The sequence below is a fragment of the Pseudophryne corroboree genome, chromosome 6 (assembly GCF_028390025.1).
Source record: "Pseudophryne corroboree isolate aPseCor3 chromosome 6, aPseCor3.hap2, whole genome shotgun sequence".
NCBI classification, from domain to species: domain Eukaryota; kingdom Metazoa; phylum Chordata; class Amphibia; order Anura; family Myobatrachidae; genus Pseudophryne; species Pseudophryne corroboree.
This window is the reverse complement of record NC_086449.1, coordinates 473,634,615-473,659,191: the sequence shown is the minus strand read 5'-3', so window position 1 is coordinate 473,659,191 and position 24,577 is coordinate 473,634,615. Positions and strand designations below refer to the sequence as shown.

At 47.3% G+C, this 24,577-nt stretch overlaps 1 protein-coding gene across 4 annotated transcripts in view; it reads right to left on the bottom strand.

Moving 5' to 3' along the window:
• Window positions 1-24,577, bottom strand: part of ASZ1 (ankyrin repeat, SAM and basic leucine zipper domain containing 1) — a 508,155-nt gene that overhangs the window by 289,639 nt on the left and 193,939 nt on the right. For all 4 annotated transcript variants that reach the window (XM_063930479.1, XM_063930476.1, XM_063930477.1 and 1 more), the window contains exon 5: window positions 20,716-20,827. In XM_063930479.1, the coding sequence (XP_063786549.1) occupies window positions 20,716-20,827 (112 nt within the window). The remainder of the gene's footprint in view (window positions 1-20,715; window positions 20,828-24,577) is intronic.

Below are 24,577 nucleotides of genomic sequence, written 5' to 3'. Positions count from 1 at the left end.
TCTTCACATAGATACGGAGAACATGTACCACATCCAAAGACCGCTCTTTAGATGACACCGCAGGAGAATTAAAAGGCCGGAACCACAATCTGATGAAGGTGGAAGGAAGACACTACGTTGGGTAAATAACCCAGACGCGTTCGAAGAACCGCCCGGTCACGGAGAAAAAACAGATGGGGGGACTTACAGGATAAGGCACCCAAGTCCGAGACCCATCTAGCTAAAGCGATAGCCAGCAAAAACAAAACCTTAAGTGAAGACCACTTAAGGACAGCAGACGCAAGAGATTCAAACGGAGACTCTTGCAAGGCCTCCAGAACCACGAACAGATCCCAAGGGGCCACAGGTGGTACATAAGGAGGCTGAATCCGCAACACGTCCTGAGTGAAGCTATGAACACCAGGTAGGGCAGCAATCTTTCTCTGAAACCAAACCGACAAGGCAGAAATGTGAACCTTGAGGGAGGCCAGACGAAAGCCTAAGTCCAGGCCCTGCTGTAGGGAGGCCAACAGTTTGGCCGTACTAAACTTGAAAACGTCATGATTATGAGACGCGCACCAAGTAAAGTAAGCATTCCAGACCCTATGGTAAAACCGAGCAGAAGCCGGCTTACGGCCCTTCCACATAGTTTGAACGACCGCCTCAGAAAAACCCTTGCCCTCAAGATGGAAGCTTCAAGAGCCACGCCGTCAAAGACAGACGGGCCAAGTCCTGGTAAACACAAGGGCCCTGAACGAGGAGGTCTGGTCATTGCGGAAGTAGAAGGGGACGATCTAGCGAGAGGCCCTGTAGATCGGAGAACCAGTGCCGTCTGGGCCACGCTGGAGTTATCAGAAGTAGGTTTCCTCTTTCTTGCATGAACTTCCGTATTACTCTGGGCAGGAGTGACACCGGAGGGAACACGTACGGCAGCCGAAAGTTCAATGGAATTGCCAGAGCATCCACGAACATTACTCTCGAGGATCCCTTGTTCTTGCTCCGAAGACCAGAACATTGTGATCGTGTAGAGACGCCATCAGGTCCACATCTGGAAGGCCCCACTTGTCCACGAGAAGTTGAAACACCTCTGGATGGAGGTTCCATTCTCCGGCGTGTACGTCCCAACGACTGAGAAAGTCCGCTTTCCAGTTTAGGACCACCGGAATGAACACTGCAGATATGGCCGGCAGATGGCATTCTGCCCGCTGAAGAATCCGTGATACGTCCCTCATTGCCATGCGGCTTCGAGTGCCGCCTTGACGATTGATGTACCCCACCGTGGTGGCGTTGTCCGATTGTACTTGAACAGATCTGTTCTCTATCAAATGCTGGGCAATTGTCAACGCATTGAACACTGCTCGCAGTTCCAGAATATTTATCGGGAGTACAGACTTCTCCTCGTTCCACCGAACCTGAAGGGAGTGTTGGTCCAACACCGCTCCCCAACCTCTCAGACTGGCATCCGTCGTCAGCAGGACCCAGTTGGATATCCAGAAGGGACGGCTCCTGCTCAATCGATGGTCCTGAAGCCACCAGCTCAGTGACAAGCGGACCTCCGGAGACCAGGAGATCTGATCCGGTGAGGCAGGCCGTCCCACTTGGTCAGAATTAATTTCTGCAGAGGGCGAGAATGGATCGACACTTGCGGACGAGATAGTAAGCATCGAATCCTGTCCTGAAGCTTCAGGACCTTCTCTGAGACAAGAACAACCGCTGGTTGTGAGTGTACAATAACGCTCCCAGGTGCACCATACTCCGAGCAGGAACCAGGGATGATTTCTTCCAGTTGACAAGCCACCCATGGGCGGTAATGACCTGGACAGTCAAATCTAGATGACACAGGAGAATTTCTGGGGAACTCACCAGGATCCACAAATCGTCTAGGTACGGTAGGATCCTCACCCATTGACGGGGGTGTGTAGCCGTCATGATCGACATTACTTTGGTGTAAACTCAGGGAGCAGTTGTCAAACCAAAGGGTGACGCCCAAAAATAAGAATTTACTCACCGGAAATTCTATTTCTCGTAGTCCGTAGTGGATGCTGGGAACTCCGTAAGGACCATGGGGAATAGACGGGCTCCGCAGGAGACTGGGCACTCTAAGAAAGAATTAGGACTACTGGTGTGCACTGCCTCCTCCCTCTATGGCCCTCCTCCAGACCTCAGTTAGGGAAACTGTGCCCGGAAGAGCTGACACAACAAGGAAAGGATTTGGAATCCCGGGTAAGACTCTTACCAGCCACACCAATCACACCGTACAACTCGTGATACTATACCCAGTTAACAGTATGAATAACAACTGAGCCTCACTAACAGATGGCTCATAACAATAACCCTTTAGTTAGGCAATAACTATATACAAGTATTGCAGACAATCCGCACTTGGGATAGGCGCCCAGCATCCACTACGGACTACGAGAAATAGAATTACCGATGAGTAAATTATTTTCTCTGACGTCCTAGTGGATGCTGGGAACTCCGTAAGGACCATGGGGATTATACCAAAGCTCCCAAACGGGCGGGAGAGTGCGGCTGACTCTGCAGCACCGAATGAGCAAACTCAAGGTCCTCCTCAGCCAGGGTATTAAACTTGTAGAATTTTGCAAACGTGTTTGATCCCGACCAGGTAGCAGCTTGGCAAAGTTGTAAAGCCGAGACCCCTCGGGCAGCCGCCCAAGAAGAGCCCACCTTCCTCGTGGAATGGGCTTTTACTGATTTAGGATGCGGCAGTCCAGCCGCAGAATGTGCAAGTTGAATCGTGGAGCAGATCCAGCGAGCAATAGTCTGCTTAGAAGCAGGAGCACCCAGCTTGTTGGGTGCATGCAGGATAAACAGCGAGTCAGTCTTTCTGACTCCAGCCGTCCTAGAAACATAGATTTTCAGGGCCCGGACTACGTCCATCAACTTGGAAGCCTCCAAGTCCCGAGTAGCCGCAGGCACCACAATAGGTTGGTTCAAATGAAACGCTGACACCACCTTAGGGAGGAATTGGGGACGAGTCCTCAATTCTGCTCTGTCGATATGGAAGATCAGATAGGGGCTTTTACAGGACAAAGCCGCCAATTCTGATACCCGCCTAGCCGAAGCCAAGGCCAAAAGCATGACCATTTTCCACGTGAGATATTTTAAATCCACGGTCTGAAGTGGCTCAAACCAATGTGATTTTAGGAAATCCAACACAACGTTGAGATCCCAAGGTGCCACTGGGGGCACAAAAGCCCGAATTCAGCCCGAATATGCAGCACTCCCTTAACAAACGTCTGAACTTCAGGCAGTGAAGCCAGTTCTTTTTGAAAGAAAATAGACAGGGCCGAAATCTGGACTTTAATGGATCCCAATTTTAGGCCCATAGTCACTCCTGACTGTAGGAAGTGCAGAAATCGACCGAGCTGAAATTCTTCTGTGGGGGCCTTCATAGCCTCACACCAAGCAACATATTTTCGCCATATGCGGTGATAATGTTTTGCTGTCACATCTTTCCTAGCTTTTATCAGCGTAGGAATGACTTCAACCGGAATGCCCTTTTCCATCAGGATCCGGCGTTCAACCGCCATGCCGTCAAACGCAGCCGCGGTAAGTCTTGGAACAGACAGGGCCCCTGCTGTAGCAGGTCCTGTCTGAGAGGCAGAGGCCAAGGGTCCTCTGAGATCATTTCTTGTAGTTCCGGGTACCAAGTCCTTCTTGGCCAATCCGGAACGATGAGTATAGTTCTTACTCCTCTCTTTCTTATTATCCTCAGCACCTTTGGTATGAGAGGAAGAGGAGGGAACACATAAACCGACTGGTACACCCACGGTGTCACTAGAGCGTCCACAGCTATCGCCTGAGGGTCCCTTGACCTGGCGCAATATCTTTTCAGCTTTTTGTTGAGGCGGGACGCCATCATGTCCACTTGTGGCCTTTCCCAACGATTTACAATCAGTTGGAAGACTTCTGAATGAAGTCCCCACTCTCCCGGGTGGAGGTCGTGCCTGCTGAGGAAGTCTGCTTCCCAGTTGTCCACTCCCGGAATGAACACTGCTGACAGTGCTATCACGTGATTTTCCGCCCATCGGAGAATCCTTGTGGCTTCTGCCATCGCCATCCTGCTTCTTGTGCCGCCCTGTCGGTTTACATGGGCGACCACCGTGATGTTGTCTGACTGAATCAGCACCGGCTGGTTTTGAAGCAGGGGTCTTGCCTGACTTAGGGCATTGTAAATGGCCCTTAGTTCCAGAATATTTATGTGTAGGGAAGCTTCCTGACTCGACCATTGTCCTTGGAAGTTTCTTCCCTGAGTGACTGCCCCCCAACCTCGGAGGCTTGCATCCGTGGTCACCAGGATCCAGTCCTGTATGCCGAATCTGCGGCCCTCTAGAAGATGAGCACTCTGCAGTCACCACAGCAGAGACACCCTGGCCCTCGGGGACAGGGTGATCAGCCGATGCATCTGAAGATGCGATCCGGACCACTTGTCTAACAGATCCCACTGAAAGATCCTTGCATGGAACCTGCCGAATGGAATTGCCTCGTAAGAAGCTACCATCTTTCCCAGGACTCGCGTGCAGTGATGCACCGACACCTGTTTTGGTTTCAGGAGGTCTCTGACCAGAGATGACAACTCCTTGGCCTTCTCCTCCGGGAGAAACACCTTCTGTTCTGTGTCCAGAATCATACCCAGGAACAGCAGACGCGTCGTAGGAACCAGCTGCGACTTTGGAATATTCAGAATCCAGCCGTGCTGTTGTAGCACTTCCTGAGATAGTGCTACTCCGACCAACAACTGCTCCCTGGACCTCGCCTCTATAAGGAGATCGTCCAAGTATGGGATAATTATAACTCCCTTCTTTCGAAGGAGTATCATCATTTCGGCCATTACCTTGGTAAATACCCTCGGTGCCGTGGACAGACCAAACGGCAACGTCTGGAATTGGTAATGGCAGTCCTGTACCACAAAACGGAGGTACACCTGGTGAGGTGGGTAAATGGGGACATGCAGGTAAGCATCCTTGATGTCCAGTGATACCATGTAATCTCCTTCTTCCAGGCTTGCAATAACCACCCTGAGCGATTCCATTTTGAACTTCAACTTCCTTATATAAGTGCTCAAGGATTTCAAATTTAGAATGGGTCTCACCGAACCGTCTGGTTTCGGTACCACAAACATTGTGGAATAGTAACCCCGTCCCTGTTGAAGGAGGGGAACTTTTATTATCACCTGCTGGAGGTACAGCTTGTGAATTGCCGCCAGCACTACCTCCCTGTCCGGGGGAGTAGCTGGCAAGGCTGATTTGAGGTAACGGCGAGGGGGAGACGTCTCGAATTCCAGCTTGTATCCCTGATATACCACTTGTAGAACCCAGGGATCCACCTGTGAGCGAACCAACCGGTCGCTGAAGTTCCGGAGACGGGCCCCCACCGCACCTGGCTCCACCAGTGGAGCCCCAGCGTCATGCGGTGGATTTAGTGGAAGCAGGAGAGGATTTTTGTTCATGGGAACTGGCTGTATGGTGCAGCTTTTTCCCTCTACCCCTGCCTCTGGGCAGAAAGGACGCGCCTTTAACCCGCTTGCCTTTCTGGGGTCGAAAGGACTGTACCTGATAATACGGTGCTTTCTTAGGCTGTGAGGGAACCTGAGGTAAAAATGTCAACTTCCCAGCTGTTGCTGTGGAAACGAGGTCCGAGAGACCATCCCCAAACAATTCCTCACCCTTGTAAGGCAAAACCTCCATTTGCCTTTTAGAATCCGCATCACCTGTCCACTGCCGAGTCCATAATACTCTCCTGGCAGAAATGGACATTGCATTAATTCTAGATGCCAGCCGGCAAATATCCCTCTGTGCATCTCTCATATATAAGACTACGTCTTTAATATGCTCTATGGTTAGCAATATAGTGTCCCTGTCAAGGGAATCAATGTTATCAGACAGGGAATCAGACCACGCTGCTGCAGCACTGCACATCCATGCTGAAGCAATAGCAGGTCTCAGTATAGTACCTGAGTGTGTATATACAGACTTCAGGATAGCCTCCTGCTTTCTATCCGCAGACTCCTTTAAGGCGGCCGTATCCTGAGACGGTAGTGCCACCTTTTTTGACAAGCGTGTGAACGCTTTATCCACCCTCTGGGATGTCTCCCAACGTACCCTGTCCTCTGTCGGGAAAGGGTACGCCACCAGTAACTTTTTAGAAATCGCTAGTTTTTTATCAGGGGTAGCCCACGCTTCTTCACACACTTCATTCAACTCATCTGATGGGGGAAAAACCACTGGTTGCTTTTTCTCCCCAAACATAATACCCTTTTTAGTGGTACCTGGGTTAATGTCAGAAATGTGCAACACATTTTTCATTGCCGTAATCATGCAACGGATGGCCCTAGTGGAATGTACATTAGTCTCGTCGTCGTCGACACTGGAGTCAGACTCCGTGTCGACATCTGTGTCTGCCATCTGAGGTAGTGGGCGTTTTTGAGCCCCTGATGGCCTTTGAGACGCCTGGGCAGGCACTGGCTGAGAAGCCGGCTGTCCCACAGCTGTTATGTCATCGAACCTTTTATGTAAGGAGTTGACACTGTCGTGTAAAACCTTCCACATATCCATCCACTCTGGTGTCGACCCCGCAGGGGGTGACATCACATTTATCGGCACCTGCTCCGTCTCCACATAAGCCTCTTCATCAAACATGTCGACACAGCCGTACCGACACACCGCACACACACAGGGAATGCTCTGACTGAGGACAGGACCCCACGAAGTCCTTTGGGGAGACAGAGAGAGAGTATGCCAGCACACACCACAGCGCTATATAAACAGGGATTTACACTACACAAAGTGATTTTCCCTATAGCAGCTATACAATACAGTTTGCGCCTAAATTTAGTGCCCCCCCTCTCTTTTTTACCCTTTGAGCCTGGAAGCTGCAGGGGAGAGCCTGGGGAGCTGTTTTCCAGCGGAGCTGTGATGAGGAAATGGCGCCAGTGTGCTGAGGGAGATAGCCCCGCCCCCTTTTCGGCGGGCTTCTCCCGCTCTTTTATTAATATTATGGCAGGGGATTTTTACACATATATAGTTTATTAGACTATATTATGTGTTGTTTTGCCAATTTAAGGTACTCTAATTGCAGCCCAGGGCGCCCCCCCCCAGCGCCCTGCACCCATCAGTGACCGGAGTATGTGGTGTGCATAGGGAGCAATGGCGCACAGCTGCAGTGCTGTGCGCTACCTTAATGAAGATCGGAGTCTTCAGCCGCAGATTTCCAGGACGTTCTTCTTGCTTCTGGCTCTGCAAGGGGGACGGCGGCGCGGCTCCGGGACCGGACGACCGAGGCTGGGCCTGTGTTCGATCCCTCTGGAGCTAACGGTGTCCAGTAGCCTAGAAGTCCAAGCTAGCTGCAAGCAGGTAGGTTCGCTTCTCTCCCTTAAGTCCCTCGTAGCAGTGAGTCTGTTGCCAGCAGATCTCACTGAAAATAAAAAACCTAATAAATACTTTCTTTTCTAGAAGCTCAGGAGAGCCCCTAGTGTGCAACCAGCTCGAGCCAGGCACAGATTTTAACTGAGGTCTGGAGGAGGGGCATAGAGGGAGGAGCCAGTGCACACCAGTAGTCCTAATTCTTTCTTAGAGTGCCCAGTCTCCTGCGGAGCCCGTCTATTCCCCATGGTCCTTACGGAGTTCCCAGCATCCACTAGGACGTCAGAGAAATTGGTAATGAAGGTTGCCCACCGCAAATCTCAGGTACTGCTGATGAGACACTGCAATAGGAATATGCAGGTAGGCATCCTGTATGTCCAGGGAGACCATATAGTCCCCAGGCTCCATGGCCAGAACAATAGAGCACATAGTTTCCATACGAAACTTGGAGACCTGCACATGCTTGTACAAAGACTTCAGACCGAGAATGGGACACGAGGACACGTTTGGTTTCGGGACTAGAAACAGCGATGAATAGAACTCTTTGCCTCGCAGAGCCAGAGGCACCCATACTACCACTCCTGTGGTCAGGAGGGATTGTACCACCGAATGAAGAGTGTTTGCCTCCATCGGGTCCAAAGGGACATCTGTCAGGCAAAATCGATGAGGGGGCGGTTGTTGAAGGGTACGGCATAACCTTGGGTGACTACTTCCCTTACCCAGGTATCTGAAGTGGTCTTCAACCAGTCCAGGGCAAAACCTAGAAGTCGGCCCCCCAGCCCAGGATCCCCGCCCCGTCATGCGGCAGGCTTGTCAGCTTTGGAAGCAGGCTGACTGGCAGCCCAGGCCCACTTCGGTCTGGGCTTGGCAGGTTTGGAAGCACAAGCTTGCTTCGGGTATGCTTGATCTTTTGCTTTACCTGGAGTACGAAAGGGCCGAGGGAAAGTACTTTTAGCGTTCTGCGCAGAAGGCGCCATACTAGGTATGCAAGCTGTTTTAGAAGTAGCCAGAGGAGCCACAATCTTATTTAGGTCTTCGCAAAAAAAAAAAAAAAAAATTTTAAACCTACCGGTAAATCTTTTTCTTCTAGTCCGTAGAGGATGCTGGGGACTCCGTAGTGACCATGGGGTATAGACGGGCTCCACTCCTCCAGACCTCAGTTAGAGAACTGTGCCCAGAGGAGACGGACAGTACTAGGAAAGGATTTTTGTTAATCTAAGGGCAAGATTCATACCAGCCCACACCATCCACACCGTATAACCTGGAATATACGCAACCAGTCAACAGTATGAAGAAAAACAGCATCAGCCAAAGACTGATCTCAACTGTAACATAACCCTTATGTAAGCAATAACTATATACAAGCCTTGGAGGAAATACGTCCGCACTGGGACGGGCGCCCAGCATCCTCTACGGACAGGGAGAAAAAGATTTACCGGTAGGTTTAAAAATAAGATTTTACTTACCGGTAAATCTATTTCTCGTAGTCCGTAGTGGATGCTGGGGACTCCGTAAGGACCATGTGGAATAGACGGGCTCCGCAGGAGACAGGGCACTTTAAGAAAGAATATGGATACTGGTGTGATCTGGCTCCACACTCTATGTCCCTCCTCCAGACCTCAGTTAGAGAAACTGTGCCCGGAAGAGCTGACAGTACAAGGAAAGGATTTTGGAATCCAGGGCAAGACTCATACCAGTCACACCAATCACACCGTATAACTTGTGATAAACTTACCCAGTTAACAGTATGAACAACAACGGAGCATCAGATCAACCCTGATACAACCACAACATAACCCTTATTTAAGCAATAACTATATACAAGTATTGCAGAAGTCGTCCGCACTTGGGACGGGCGCCCAGCATCCACTACGGACTACGAGAAATAGATTTACCGGTAAGTAAAATCTTATTTTCTCTAACGTCCTAGTGGATGCTGGGGACTCCGTAAGGACCATGGGGATTATACCAAAGCTCCCAAACGGGCGGGAGAGTGCGGATGACTCTGCAGCACCGAATGAGCAAACACAAGGTCCTCCTCAGCCAGGGTATCAAACTTGTAAAACTTTGCAAAAGTGTTTGAACCTGACCAAGTAGCTGCTCGGCAAAGCTGTACTGCCGAGACCCCTCGGGCAGCCGCCCAAGAAGAGCCCACCTTCCTTGTGGAGAGTGGGCTATTACTGATTTTGGAAGCGGCAATCCAGCCGCAGAATGAGCCTGCTGAATCATGTTACAGATCCAGCGAGCAATAGTTTGCTTTGAAGCAGGAGCACCCAGCTTGTTGGATGCATACAGGATAAACAGCGACTCAGTTTTCCTGACTCTAGCCGTTCTGGCTACATAAACCTTCAAAGCCCTGACCACATCCAGCAACTCGGAATCCTCCAAGTCACGAGTAGCCACAGGCACCACAATAGGTTGGTTCATATGAAAAGATGACACCACTTTTGGCAGAAATTGTGGACGGGTCCGCAATTCTGCCCTGTCCATATGGAAAACCAGATACGGGCTTTTATGTGACAAAGCCGCTAATTCTGACACACGCCTAGCTAAAGCCAAGGCTAATAGCATGACCACCTTCCACGTGAGAAATTTTTAACTCCACGGTTTTGAGTGGCTCAAACCAGTGTGACTTCAGGAAACTCAACACCACGTTAAGATCCCGAGGTGCCACTGGAGGCACAAAAGGGGGCTGAATATGCAGCACTCCCTTTACAACGTCTGAACTTCAGGAAGAGAAGCCAGTTCTTTTTGAAAGAAAATGGATAGGACCGAAATCTGGACCTTAATGGAACCCAATTTCAGGCCCAAAGTCACTCCCGACCGTAGGAAGTGAAGGAAACGGCCCAGCTGGAATTCCTCCGTAGGGGCATTCCTGGCCTCACACCAAGCATCATATTTTCGCCATATACGGTGATAATGTTGAGCCGTCACATCCTTCCTAGCCTCTATCAGCGTAGGAATGACCTCATCCGGAATGCCTTTTTCTGCTAGGTTCCGGCGTTTAACCGCCATGCCGTCAAACGCGTCCGCGGTAAGTCTTGGAACAGACAGGGCCCCTGTTGCACAAGTCTTGTCTTAGAGGCAGAGGCCACGGGTCCTCTGTGAGCATTTCTTGCAGATCTGGATACCAGGTTCTTCGTGGCCAATCTGGAACAATGAGTATTGTTTTCACTCCTCTTTTCCTTATGATTCTCAGCACCTTGGGTATGAGAGGAAGAGGAGGAAATACATAGACCGACTGGAACACCCACGGTGTCACCAGTGCGTCCACAGCTATCGCCTGAGGGTCTCTTGACCTAGCGCAATATCTCGGCAGCTTTTTGTTGAGGCGGGATGCCATCATGTCCACCTGTGGCAGTTCCCACCGACTTGCAATCTGCATGAAGACTTCTTGATGAAGTCCCCACTCTCCCGGGTGGAGGTCGTGCCTGCTGAGGAAGTCTGCTTCCCAGTTGTCCACTCCCGGAATGAACACTGCGCTTACGTGATTCTCCGCCCAGCGAAGAATTCTGGTGGCTTCTACCATCGCCACCCTGCTCCTTGTGCCGCCTTGGCGGTTTACATGAGCCACTGCGGTGATATTGTCTGACTGATTCAGAACCGGTTGGTCGCGAAGCAGGGTCTCCGCTTGACTTAGGGCATTGTATATGGCCCTTAGTTCCAGGATATTAATGTGAAGGCAAGTCTCCTGTCTTGACCACAGCCCTTGGAAATTTCTTACCTGTGTGACTGCCCCCCACCCTCGGAGGCTTGCATCCGTGGTCACCAGGACCCAGTCCTGAATGCCGAATCTGCGACCTTCGAGAAGGTGAGCACTCTGCAGCCACCACAGGAGAGACACACTGGCCCTGGGGGATAGGGTGATTAACCGATGCATCTGAAGATGTGATCCAGACCACTTGTCCAGTAAGTCCCGTTGGAAGGTCCTCGCATGGAACCTGTCGAAGGGAATGGCCTCGTATGATGCCACCCTCCTTCCCAGGACTCGAGTGCAGTGATGCACTGACACCTGTTTTGGTTTTAATAGATTCCTGACCAGTGTCACGAGCTCCTAAGCTCTCTCTATCAGGAGATAAACCCTTTTCTGGTCTGTGTCTAGGATCATGCCTAGGAGAGGCAGATGAGCTGTAGGAACCAACTGCGACTTTGGAACATATAGAATCCAGCCGTGTTGCCGTTACACTTCCAGAGAAAGTGATACGCTATTCAGCAACTGCTCTCTTGATCTCGCTTTTATGAGGAGATCGTCCAAGTACGTGATAATAGTGACACCTTACTTCCGCAGGTGAATATTCTCAAGGCCGTGGAGAGACCAAACGGCAATGTCTGAAATTGGTAATGACAATCCCGTACCGCAATTCTGAGGTACGCCTGATGAGGTGGATAAATGGGGACATGAAGGTATGCATCCTTTATGTCCAGAGTCACCATAAAATCTCCCCCTTTCAGGCTTGCAATGACCGCTCTTAGTGATTCCATCTTGAACTTGAACCTTTTCAGGTATATGTTCAGGGATTTTAAATTCAATATGGGTCTTACCGAACCATCTGGTTTCGGGACTACAACATGGTCAAATAATAACCCCCTCCTTGTTGGAGGGGAACCTTGACCACCACCTGTTGAAGATACAATTTGTGAATTGCAGTTAACACTGTTTCCCTCTCGTGGGGGGAAGCCGGCAGGGCCGTCGGTGAGAGGGCATCTTCTCAAAGTCCAGCTTGTATCCCTGAGACACAATATCTATTGCCCAGGGATCTAACAGGGAGTGAACCCACTTGTGGCTGAACTTACGAAGGCGTGCCCCCACCGATCCTAGCTCCGCCTGTGGAGCCCCAGCGACATGCGGTGGATTTTTGTAGAGGCCGGGGAGGACTTCTGTTCCTGGGAACTAGCTGTGTTGTGCAGCTTCTTACCTCTGCCCCCAGCTCTGGCAAGAAAGGACGCACCTCGGACTTTCTTGTTTCTTTATTCGAAAGGCTGCATTTGATAATGTTGTGCTTTCCTAGGCTGTGCAAAAATATAAGGCAAAATATCCGAATTACCAGCTATAGCTGTGGAGACCAGGTCCGAGAACCCTTCTCCACACAATCCTCAGCCTTCCATATGCCTCTTAAGTAGGCATCATCTGTCCATTGCATATTCTACAGGACACGACAAGCAGAAATCGACATAGCTTTGACTCTAGGACCCAGTATACTCATGTCTCTTTGGGCATGTTTTATATATACATATCTCTTAAGACAGCATCTTTAATATATATATATCTCTATATATACATATATATATCTATATACATACTAGGGTCTCAATCTCTGCTGATTAGGTACCTGTCCACGCTGCCACAGCGCTATAAACCCATGCCGACACAATCGCCGGTCTGAGTAGTGTACCAGAATGTGCACGCTATCTGCAGGATCCCTGAGAATAGCTAGGGCTACCTTCTGGGCAAACGTGACACCCTAGGGGAAGATTCCCATCACATCCTGGCCCTAGTGGGGAAAGGATACTGCCTGAGAATTCTTTGTGGGAAACTGCAGTCTCTTGTCTGGAGATTACCGCTCTTTTTCATCCTGAGAGGAGGGAAATTTACCTCAGCTTTCTTCCCCTTAAACATGTGTACCCTTGTGTCAGGGACAGATGAGTCATCAGTGATATGCAAATCAATCATATATTGAATACTTTTCTGCCATTTTGGCTGTAACTTTGCATTATCGTAGTCGACACTGGAGTCAAACTCCGTGTCGATATCAGTGTCTATTATTTTGGATAGTGAGCATTGAGAGACTCTGAAGGTCTCTGCGACATAGGGACAAACATGGGTAGATTTCCTGTCTGTTCTCTAATCTTTTGTGCAATAAATTCACCTTAGCACTTAATTACACATATCCAAACAGGTGTCGGCGTTGTCGACGGAGACACCCTCTCACACACATTTGCTCCATCTCCTCCTTAGGGGAGCCTTTTACCTCAGACATGTCGACACACACGTACCGACACACCACACACTCAGGGAATGCTCATCTGAAGACAATTCCCCCATAAGGCCCTTTGGAGAGAGAGAGAGTATGCCAGCACACACCCCAGCGCTATTAACCCAGGAATAACACAGTAACTTAATGTTAACCCAGTAGCTGCTGTTTATATTGATTTTTGCGCCTAATTATGTGCCCCCCTCTCTTTTTACCCTCTTCTACCGTGTAACTGCAGGGGAGAGACTGGGGAGCTTCCTCTCAGCGGTGCTGTGGAGAAAAAACATGGCGCTGGTGAGTGCTGAGGAAGAAGCCCCGCCCCCTCGACGGCGGGCTTCTGTCCCGCTTTTATGTACAATTTTGGCGGGGGCTCATGCATATATACAGTGCCCAACTGTATATTATGCAAACTTTTGCCAAAGAGGTCTCTAATTGCTGCCCAGGGCGCCCCCCCCCCTGCGCCCTGCACCCTTACAGTGACCGGAGTATGTGGGTTTAGTGTGGGAGCAATGGCGCACAGCTGCAGTGCTGTGCACTACCTCATATGAAGACTGGAGTCTTCTGCCGCCGATTTCAAAGTCTTCTTGCTTCGGTCACCGGCTTCTGTCTTCCGGCTCTGCGAGGGGGACGGCGGCGCGGCTCCGGGATCGGACGACCAAGGGTGCGATCCTATGTACGATCCCTCTGGAGCTAATGGTGTCCAGTAGCCTAAGAAGCAGGACCTATCTTCAGTGAGTAGGGCTGCTTCTCTCCCCTCAGTCCCACGTAGCAGAGAGTCTGTTGCCAGCAGATCTCTCTGAAAATAAAAAACCTAACAAAATACTTTCTTTTTAGCAAGCTCAGGAGAGCTCACTAAGTAGCACCCAGCTCGTCCGGGCACAGATTCAAAACTGAGGTCTGGAGGAGGGACATAGAGGGAGGAGCCAGAACACACCAGAATCCAAATTCTTTCTTAAAGTGCCCTGTCTCCTGCGGAGCCAGTCTATTCCCCATGGTCCTTACGGAGTCCCCAGCATCCACTAGGACGTTAGAGAAAGTACAATATCAAGCTTTGCTCCTACTTCTAGGGGTACCATTATCTACACACAAATTTCTGCGCTTTTCTTTGCGGTAAACACAGCTGCATCCGTGGCGGCAGGAAATGCCTCTACCCAGTTTGAGAAAACATCAGTGCACACCAATACATAACAATAACTCCTAAAGGGTGTTAACTGTACGAAGTCGATTTGTATTTCCTGAAAAGATCCGTCTGCAGGAGGGATATAGGAGGGCTCTGTTGGTATTGCTTTACCAATATTCTTCCTCAAGCAAGTAAGACAGGTCATTGCTCTCTTACCTGCACGAGAATAGAATCCTGGCGTACACCAGTAGGCTCTCATCAGCCTGCACATACCCTCTTTGCCTAGATGAGTCAGACCGTGTGCCACCTCAGCTAGACTTGGAAGGTATGCTCTGGGGGCTACTGGCTTACCGTGTCCACCTGTCCACAGTCCTGAGGACTCCTGGCCAAACCCCTTTGTCCTCCAGTCTGCCTTTTCCTGTAGGGAACACAAATTTTTCATTTTAATTTACTATCGTGTGTTTGCAATGTAGAGTACCATGAGCATAACTCAAAAAAAAAAAAAAAAAAAAAAAAAGATACATCTCTAGAGGAGAGAAAGAAGAAGAAAATGTCAGGTTTGCCATTCACCAACAGGCATATCAGTGTCTATACAAAATTTCCCTTCACCAGAATTCCCATTCTCCACCCGTTGTGCATGACAAGGCACACTGCAGTAATACTGGTGTTATCGTGCTGTTGAGATATACTGGGTTTTGGCAGAACTCTGAAGGACCTAGACATGTGGAGTTTGAACTGTACTTGGGTCCATGTATTGTACCACCCTGTGTGAACGCAAAAGATGAAGAGGAAACTGTAGAGAAACAGAATAGAGGTTGGTGACAGATGAGTTTGTAGAGGTGGAGAAGATTTTATAAAATTTTTACAACTGGATTGGGCACTACGGGGAAGTGATTCTCTACTTGGTCTACTCCCCTTTAAAAAAAAATTCTGTGTTTATCGTATCGCTATTGGGACTATCCCAGCCATCAATCCAGTGTCCTGTGCATCCTAAGTTCATAGGGAACCCGGTATCTGTGAGATAATTTCCTCTACCTATGATGGACATGCATCTAGAACAGTGAAATGTAACATTAGTCTTCGTGGGTGTCTGACATACTTTGTACTTCCTGAGCGGGAGCACAGTATATGTATATCATATCTAACAAAATTAAGTTAATCAGGGGCCATTTCTGCTAGGAAAAAGAAGCAAAAGTTTAGAGGTCCCATCTTCACCCCAGCAAGTTTTGTCAAAGGGTAATGTTGCATTTATTTTGTTCTTCCCATTAGCCGAATCTGTGTTTTCTATATGGCTCGTGATTCCTTACTATATGTCCCTTGGTCCCGTCTATGTGTTTAATAATGTGGCTTGTGTTTTCTGTCTAGGGGGTCTATATTGACTATGTGTCTTACTACTCCTACAATCTCTGGCAAAATGCCCTTCCTTCCTGCAAGTGTAACATATTATTGACCATTAGGGATCTGGGGTTTGGACTGATGGGTCTTTCCTGTATGTGCCTGTATACTTACCGTCCTCAACCTCTCCACCTGTTGTTCTCTGCGCCTAGCACTATTCTTGTGATGTTCAATAGCACACTATCTAAGATTAGCTACTATGACCCCTTTCCAATTTTGCAAAGAAGTCTGCACCCTGACACTCAATGCCTTATTGAGCCCGTCCATTTGCATAGAGACAGCCACCTCCCGTTTGCCGAATTAGTGTTTACCAGTGGTCTTATCCAGATAGAAAACTCTCCATTACTGCAAAAGACAAAAAAAAAAAAAGTTTAACAAGCTTCTAGGTCATGCGAAGTATTCATTCAATCCTTCTCATCCCGTACTAAGGGTCTGTACATGGTCCAACAAACATTTACGAGCTCATCTTGACTAGGGGCATTACTAGGAATGAATACTTCTTATATGGTAACTGAAAGAAATACCCGGGGGTTACCTTGTCTCTGTCTGCTTTCCTACTGGCAAATACTAATGTACGGACAGATTTTTTTTTTCTCCATTTCTGACGTTACTTTCTTTTTTTTTTTCGTTTTATTTTTGAGTTTTACTATATATGTACACGAATGATACCATACTTACCTGTTCCACTGGTCTCAGCCACTTCCCCCACAGGCTACTGCTCTTCTTTTACCGGTTGGATACTCCTCTGGGTACATGAGAAATGGCTGAAAACGATCAGGTCACCTTCTCCTCCTAAATAAAACTTCAACAATCATTAGTACATATATAGGTTACAGTCATATTTTTCATATTTTTATTATTTTCTATAGTTTGTATGCTGGCCGTAACTGCTTCCACATCTACATATGGCAGTGTACTTGTATTCTTTTTTTTCTTCCTACTTGTTTATTGTTGCTACAAGTTCAAACAGTTCTTATATTTCCATTCTTGTCTTATATGACTTTGGTTAGACATACCACCTGCAATACCTTAGGATCAAACTCACCAACCCCTCTTGCTGCCACAGGTTTAAACAATTTGTATGTCTGACCCTTTGTTTTCGGGATTTTATCAGACATATTCTTATACTCAAGTTCTGCAATACCTCTGGTTCAAAGCTGCCCACCCTAGGGAATGGTACCCTATCTTTGTCAGTCATACATACCCATTCGTCACAATAAACTTCAGCGTGTGGACCATATTTTCCACACATAATAAACCTCGCTGACCCCTTGGGCCGCGGCTCTTCAACCTGAACCCTGGCTAAACGTCCCTTAGTTGAGCAACTGGCTCCCATAATTGTGGGCCTTTTCCCACAAACACCAAAATACTCAATATAAGGCGACTGTGAAAGTTCTCCGAGCGCTTCCACTCACTCTCGCCCACGTTGGCCAGTACTACCATACACTGTCGATAGCGAAGGCGATGTACCCAACCTAGGGCCCCTAATTGACCTATATTTACTGGAAGTTTTTAGGAATAACTTACCCTTTCCAGTAAAGTATCTGTCGTTGGAGATTTTCCGGAGAGAGACCAGCGAAAACTCCCTTTATGCACTTGTACACAAATCACGCTTGCGTATACTGCTGTACACAGCGCTAATGATACCGCGATTTTACGCAAAAGCTCGTAAAAGGGGTATCAAGTTGCGCTATATATCACACCCACAAACGCGCGGTCCAATCGCACAGCGTATAGGTACTTGTTACCTATCCGCCGTACGACCACTGGAATCGAATCACAAGCTGCGAAACCTCAGCCGGAGCGTATTAAAAAACTACATGGTTCACACAGTTCACAATTCACAATTCCCTACCATGCTCCTGTGCAACTCTCCTCACAACTTACGTATTTCAAATCCTATACTAACGTGAGTCAGCCGCCTCACGCCACCAAGCCTCCACTCACTTGGTGTACCGAACGACGGGATCCCGAATTCCGGGGTTCAAATCCCCTCACTCCGTTTTCGCTCACTCAAATACACTTTGTTTTTTTTTTCTGTACAGAAAATTTTCACTCGTTCAGATTGACAGCTTTACCCCCAGAGGCAATACAGTTTAAACAAAAGTTTTATACTAATCTGCTTTAGAAACCGGGTAGTTTTGTGCTATTGTAGCATGGCTACTATCCCACCTTAATTGAACAAATATCGTGTGGTTTTATTATGCGCACACAACCCTACGCAAACTTGCGTAATTACGCAACCGTACGTACCTCTATGCCACGTGTGCGGACTTGTGCCACGTGCACATTTTTTGTACGCTGTCCTCGCGTTCCGTACCACGTGTACCAATGTGCGTACGCAAAAAAACAAACCACAGTCTCTATAAATGTGAGCAATACTAACTATAATCGCTCACTTAGCACAACACCCAGTTTTTTTTTTCTGTATAAACCTTTAAACAACCGGGCCAGACTTGCATGTTGTGCTTTATATTTACTTCCTTAAACACTGTTATTTCAGTTTTAACTATATAGCAACAAATGTATCCGGTTTCACACAGATCTATAATGACTGCAATAATCTATAATTTAAATGATATGATTCAGATTGGATAGCTATCTTGCAGAACATACACTGATATAAATATACACATAATTATAATAATATTATATATATGTACCATTCACTGGTCTCCTATGAGACACCTTACCTCTTATTTGCATATCAAAGCTATTTGCTTTCACTGCTAAAAAAAAAAAAGCAATTACACAGGTTAATTTGCATTTCAATGGCTATCCTATAGCAAACAGTGTTAACTAAATCCTGTGAAAGAAGAAAAAAAAAAAGTATTTTTTTCTTTTCTTTTTTTGTGTGCAATTTCTTACACCAAGCCAAGCATTTATCTCACCATTTACTCTCACTAGGCCCAATTTAAACTATTTGTAATTGACTATGGCATGGGTTAAATAAATGCATTGGTAACTCATAAATGGTGCTTGATGTGACCAAGGAAACTGATTGTTCTGAGCAGAATGAAAATCAGCTATTTAGAAAATGACCTTCCTAAAATGGCCACTGCTCCTCCCCCTTCCACATCCATGAGGTTTACACAAAATGGTGGACAGGCCATGTGGTTAGTCCAAAATAGAGGACAGACCATGCAGCTTCCTTTGTTACAAAGAAATCACACATTATACAAGCACCAGAAGTTATTTTAGGCCTGAGTTTAAAGAAAGAAAAAAAAACTATATCAAGGCTATGCAGCAACTTTTAAATGTACTTTTAAATCTACTTAACAGATAAACAATCCAATCTGAATCAAACACAATATGACTTATTTGAACTTTGTTTTGCAACAATAAAAATACATTTTAGCATCTTAAATATTATGAGAAACACATTGTCCCTTGAAATTTCATATCATTGGCTTACTGATAACACAACAATACACATGGATAAGATTTTCTCAGCTTTACGATGCGTCCACAACAAGCTGATCGACCATAGCGTCGCATTTATAATGTACAGTGCATTATTAAGACCATGATATCCCTTTACGAGCCCCCATCTGTGAATACCAAATAGTTTCATTACAAATATTTAAAATGCCCGCTCTAATATATATTGTAAACGCCTGCACCTCTTATTACCATGTGCCATGAATGTGCGCTATACATAGCAAAACACTGCATCCCATAAGAGAAAACAATACACCCACATATTATCCGAGTTCCAAAGCTCATTGATGTATATATTTGTTATTAAAAGGATATGTATTCAATATATCACAATGTACAGTATACACATAATTACATGATTACAATTTATACAGTAAGCAGTTAATACATACAGTTACAGGTCAGTGATACAATACCATTCCCTCAATGCATCTTATATCTCTCTCTCTGTAAAATCATGCAGGAACTGGTCTAGAAGCAACTCCATCATCCTCTGGTACAAAACAGCCACTGAGAACTGTGTGTCTCTGCAATGTGTTATCTAGTTTTTGGGGGAGGGGACTTTCTCATTCATGATGAGTCACTGGTTTGTTCGTGTGCTGAACAAGTTCAGCCTTGGGGACGTCTGAGGGGGCTGGCCTGAGTTTCCTGTCCATTGTACTAATAAGGGTGATTTTAGCTTTCATACATTTAATCATAACTATTTGTTGCAATGTCCTACAACTTAATAACAAGTATCAAATGAATCTACACATTAATCTGGTTGCTTAAATACCAAATATGACAGGTGTATCTTGCTTCGTTCAAATAATACCCATACATGACATTACTTCATTATATAATTTTAAATCATTATGATGTCTGGCGCTTGATATTATAATTATGTACTGTATGAAATAAGTGTCGAATCCATCTCTGTGGCATGTCCGTGTAAATGCGTGTGTTACCATATATTGCTGTGCTCGCTGCGCGTATTTGCAAGTATAGCGACTTATATGTGTGTAGATTTTGTATGTTCTTTTTATGTAATATTTTTGACTTCGACAAAGTATACAGAGCAGCTGATTGGTTGCCAAGGGCAACTTCTCCACTGGCTCACTTCTCCACTCTTATCACTGCTTAGTACATGTCCCCCTATATTACAATATTGTCTAAGGGTAGACAGAGACTCTAAACAAACATATCTCCTCCAACAACCTGGTTCAATTGTAGACCCAAAATATCTAGTTATCTGGGAAAAAAAAAAATTTTTCCATTGGCAAAGAGAATAAAGCTAGTTAAAGGCAACAAACCGGTGTGATTCTTCGTTTTCATAAGAAGCAAAAAAGATTATTAACTTTTTAAGTTTTGAAAAAGTAATGCCATAACTTAATTTGAAAACAAGCAGATTGTATTATAAAAAAAAAATCTAAATCCATCTTACTGTGTAGCCATTCTTGTCTTGTGCATTTATATCCGCCCCGTAGGCAACCAGAAGAGCAACCACTTGAGTGTGGCCAGCTCTAGCAGCAAGCATAAGTGCAGTCATGTTGTTCCTTCAACAAAAGAAAAAAAATATGTAAGCAGACTTCTACATATACATATTGCACACACCTATCCTCGGGGGCCACTTTATTAGGAAAACTTGCTTGTCAGTTTGATATATCTAAGTAAACTAAGCATGTGGCACCAGCTCAATGCATAAAAGCATAAAGACATACTGTAAAGTGGTTCAGCTGAATGGGTTATGTGTGTCATAATAAATTCTAAAATACTAAAACCACCCCAATCTGGCCACCTACATCTTCACCAAACCCAGCCAACTCTCATCCTAACCCTCTGTACCACTCTCACTGTCTACCCCATCTGTGTCACCTGTCTGCCCCTCCCCATTAGAATGTAAGCTCTCACAAGTAGGGCCCTCTTCCCTCATGTGCCTTTCCTTCGCTTACTTGAACCATCTTTTACTCCATACTCCCCTTGATGGCACCAAATCCCTTGGTTTCTGCCACCATAATACTTATTTCAGTGCTGTCTGCTGATGGAAGATATATTTATTTACCCTGTACTTGTCCTATATTGTCGTGAACTGTAAGTCACTGTTTTCTTGTTTTGCTTATTACTTTATGTACTGTGTATCTAGGGACTGCGGATCCTTTGTTGCGCTATATACATAAAGGATAATAATTAGATTTACGGTAAGAACTTACCGTTGTTAAACCTTTCTGCGAGGTACACTGGGCTCCACAAGGAATAACATCAGGGTGTAGAGTAGGATCTTGATCAGAGGCACCAACAGGCTCAAAGCTTTGACTGTTCCCAAGATGCACAGCGCCGCCTCCTCTATAACCCCGCCTCCGTGCACAGCTGCTCAGTTTAGTTAACCAGTCCAATGCAGTAGCAGGTAACAGAGACGACAATCGTTAGTAGCCACACACACCACACACTCACTACAGGAGAGGGTGTTACCGGCTAATGCCATACCAACCCAAAGAAGATAAGTGCGTCAGGGTGGGCGCCTTGTGGAGCCCAGTGTACCTCGCAGAAAGCTTTAAAAATGGTAAGTTCTTACCCTAAATCTCGTTTTCTGCTGCGGGTTACACTGAGCTCCACAAGGAATAACATCGGGTATGTCCTAAAGCAGTTCCTTATGGGAGGAGACGCACTGTAGCAAGCACAAGAACCCGGCGTCCAAAGGAAGCATCCTGGGAGGCTGAAGTATCGAAGGCATAGAACCTTATGAACGTGTTCACCGAGGCCCACGTAGCCACCTTGCACAATTGTTCAAGGGTCGCACTACGGGGGCTGCCCAAGAAGGTCCAACCGACCGAGTAGAATGGGGTTTGATGGTAGCAGGAGATGGAAGACCAGCTTGTACATAAGCATGTGCAATCACCATTCTAATCTATCTGGCCAAGGTCTGCTTGTTAGCAGGCCAGCCACGTTTGTGAAATCCAAACAGTACAAAGAGAGAATCAGACTTCCTAATGGAGGCAGTTCTCTTCACATAGATACAGAGAGCCCGTACCACATTCAAAGATCGCTCTTTGGAGGATAACTCAGGAGATTTAAAGGCCGGAACCACAATCTTCTGGTTTACGGTGGAAGGAAGACGCCACCTTGGGTAAATAACCCGGGCGCGCTCTAAGGACCACCCGGTCACGGTGAAAAATCAGGTAGGGGGTCTTACAGGATAAGGTACCCCATGTCCGAGGACCTTCTAGATGAGGCAATGGCCAGCAAAAACAAAACCTTAAGGGTAAGCCACTTAAGGTCTGCAGATGCAAGAGGTTCAAATTGATACTCTTGCAAGGCCTCCAGAACTACCGACAAATCCCAAGGGGCCACAGGTGGTACATAAGGAGGCTGAATCCGCAACACACCCTGAGTGAAAGTATGAACATCAGGTAGGGTAGCAATCTTTCTCTGAAACCAAACCGACAAGGCAGAAATGTTAACCTTGAGGGAGGACAGACGAAGAGCTAAGTCCAGGCCCTGCTGTAGGAAGGCCAAAAGTTTAGCTGTACTAAACTTGAAAACGTCATGATTATGAGACGCACACCAAGTAAAGTAAGAATTCCAGACCCTATAGTAAATCCGAGCAGAAGCCGGCTTACGGGCCTTTAACATAGTTTGAATGGCTGCCTCAGAGAAACCATTGGCCCTCAAGATAGAAGCTTCAAGAGCCACGCCGTCAAAGCCAGCCGGGCCAAGTCCTGGTAAGCACAAGGACCCTGAACGAGGAGGTCTGGTCGTTGTGGAAGTAGAAGGGGACGAACCAGCGAGAGGCCCTGTAGATTGGAGAACCAGTGCTGTCTGGGCCACTCTGGAGTTATCAGAAGTAGGATTCCTCCTTCCTGCTTGAACTTTCGTATTATCCTGGGCAGTAGTGACACCGGAGGGAACACATACCGCAGCCGAAAGTTCAATGGAAATACCAGTGCGTCCACGAACGCTGCTTGTGGATCCCTTGTCCTTCCTCCGAAGACCGGAACCTTGTGATTGTGTCGAGACGCCATCAGGTCCATATCTGGAAGGCCCCACTTGTCCATGAGAAGTTGAAACACCTCTGGATGGAGGCTCCATTCTCCGGCGTGCACATCCTGACGACTGAGAAAGTCCGCTTCCCAGTTTAGGACCCCCAGAATGAATACTGCCGATATGGCTGGCAGGTGGCGTTCTGCCCACTGAAGAATTTGTGATACGTCCATCATTGCCATGCGGCTTCGAGTGCCACCTTGATGATTAATGTAAGCCACCGTGGTGGCGTTGTCCGATTGTACTTGAACAGGTCTGTTCTGTATCAAATGCTGGGCCAAGTTCAGTGCATAGAACACCGCCCGCAATTCCAGAATGTTTATCGGGAGGAGAGACTCCTCCCTGGTCCACCGACCCTGAAGGGAGTGTTGCACTAACACCGCGCCCAACCTCTCAGACTGGCATCCGTCGTTAGAAGGACCCAGTTGGGGATCCAGAAAGGACAACCCCTGCTCAAACGATGGTCCTGAAGCCACCAGCTCAGTGACCGTCGGACCTCCGGAGACAAGGAGACCATTTGAGATCTGAACCAGTGAGGTAGGCCGTCCCATTTGGCCAGAATTCGCTTCTGTAGAGGGCGAGATTGGAATTGAGCGTACTCCACCATGTCGAAAGCAGACACCATGAGACCTAGCACTTGCATCGCTGAATGAATCGACACACGCGGACAAGATAGGAAGCATTGACTCCTGTCCTGAAGTTTCAGGATTTTCTCCTGAGACAAGAACAACCTCTGGGTGTGAGTGTCTAACAACGCTCCCAGGTGCAGCATGCTCCGAGCAGGGACCAGGGAAGATTTCTTCCAGCTGACTAGCCACCAGTGGGCTTGCAGAAACTGGATAGTCAGATCCAGATGTCGCAGGAGAATTTCTGGGGAATTCGCCAGGATCAGCAAATCGTCCAGATATGGTAGGATCCTAACCCCTTGACAGCAGAGTACAGCCGTCATTACCGCCATAACCTTGGTGACAACTCACGGAGCCGTTGTCAAACCAAAAGGTAACGCTCTAAATTGGTAATGAAGGTTGCCCACTGCAAAGCTCAGATACTGCTGATGTGACGTTACAATAGGAATATGCAGGTAGGCATCCTGTATTTCCTGGGAGACCATACAGTCCCCAGGCTCCAAGGCCAGAACAATAGAACGTAGAGTTTCCATACGAAACTTGGAGACCCTCACATACTTGTTAAGGGACTTGAGATTGAGAATAGGCCGCGAGGACCCGTTCGGTTTCGGGACTAGAAACAGTGGTGAATAATACCCCTTG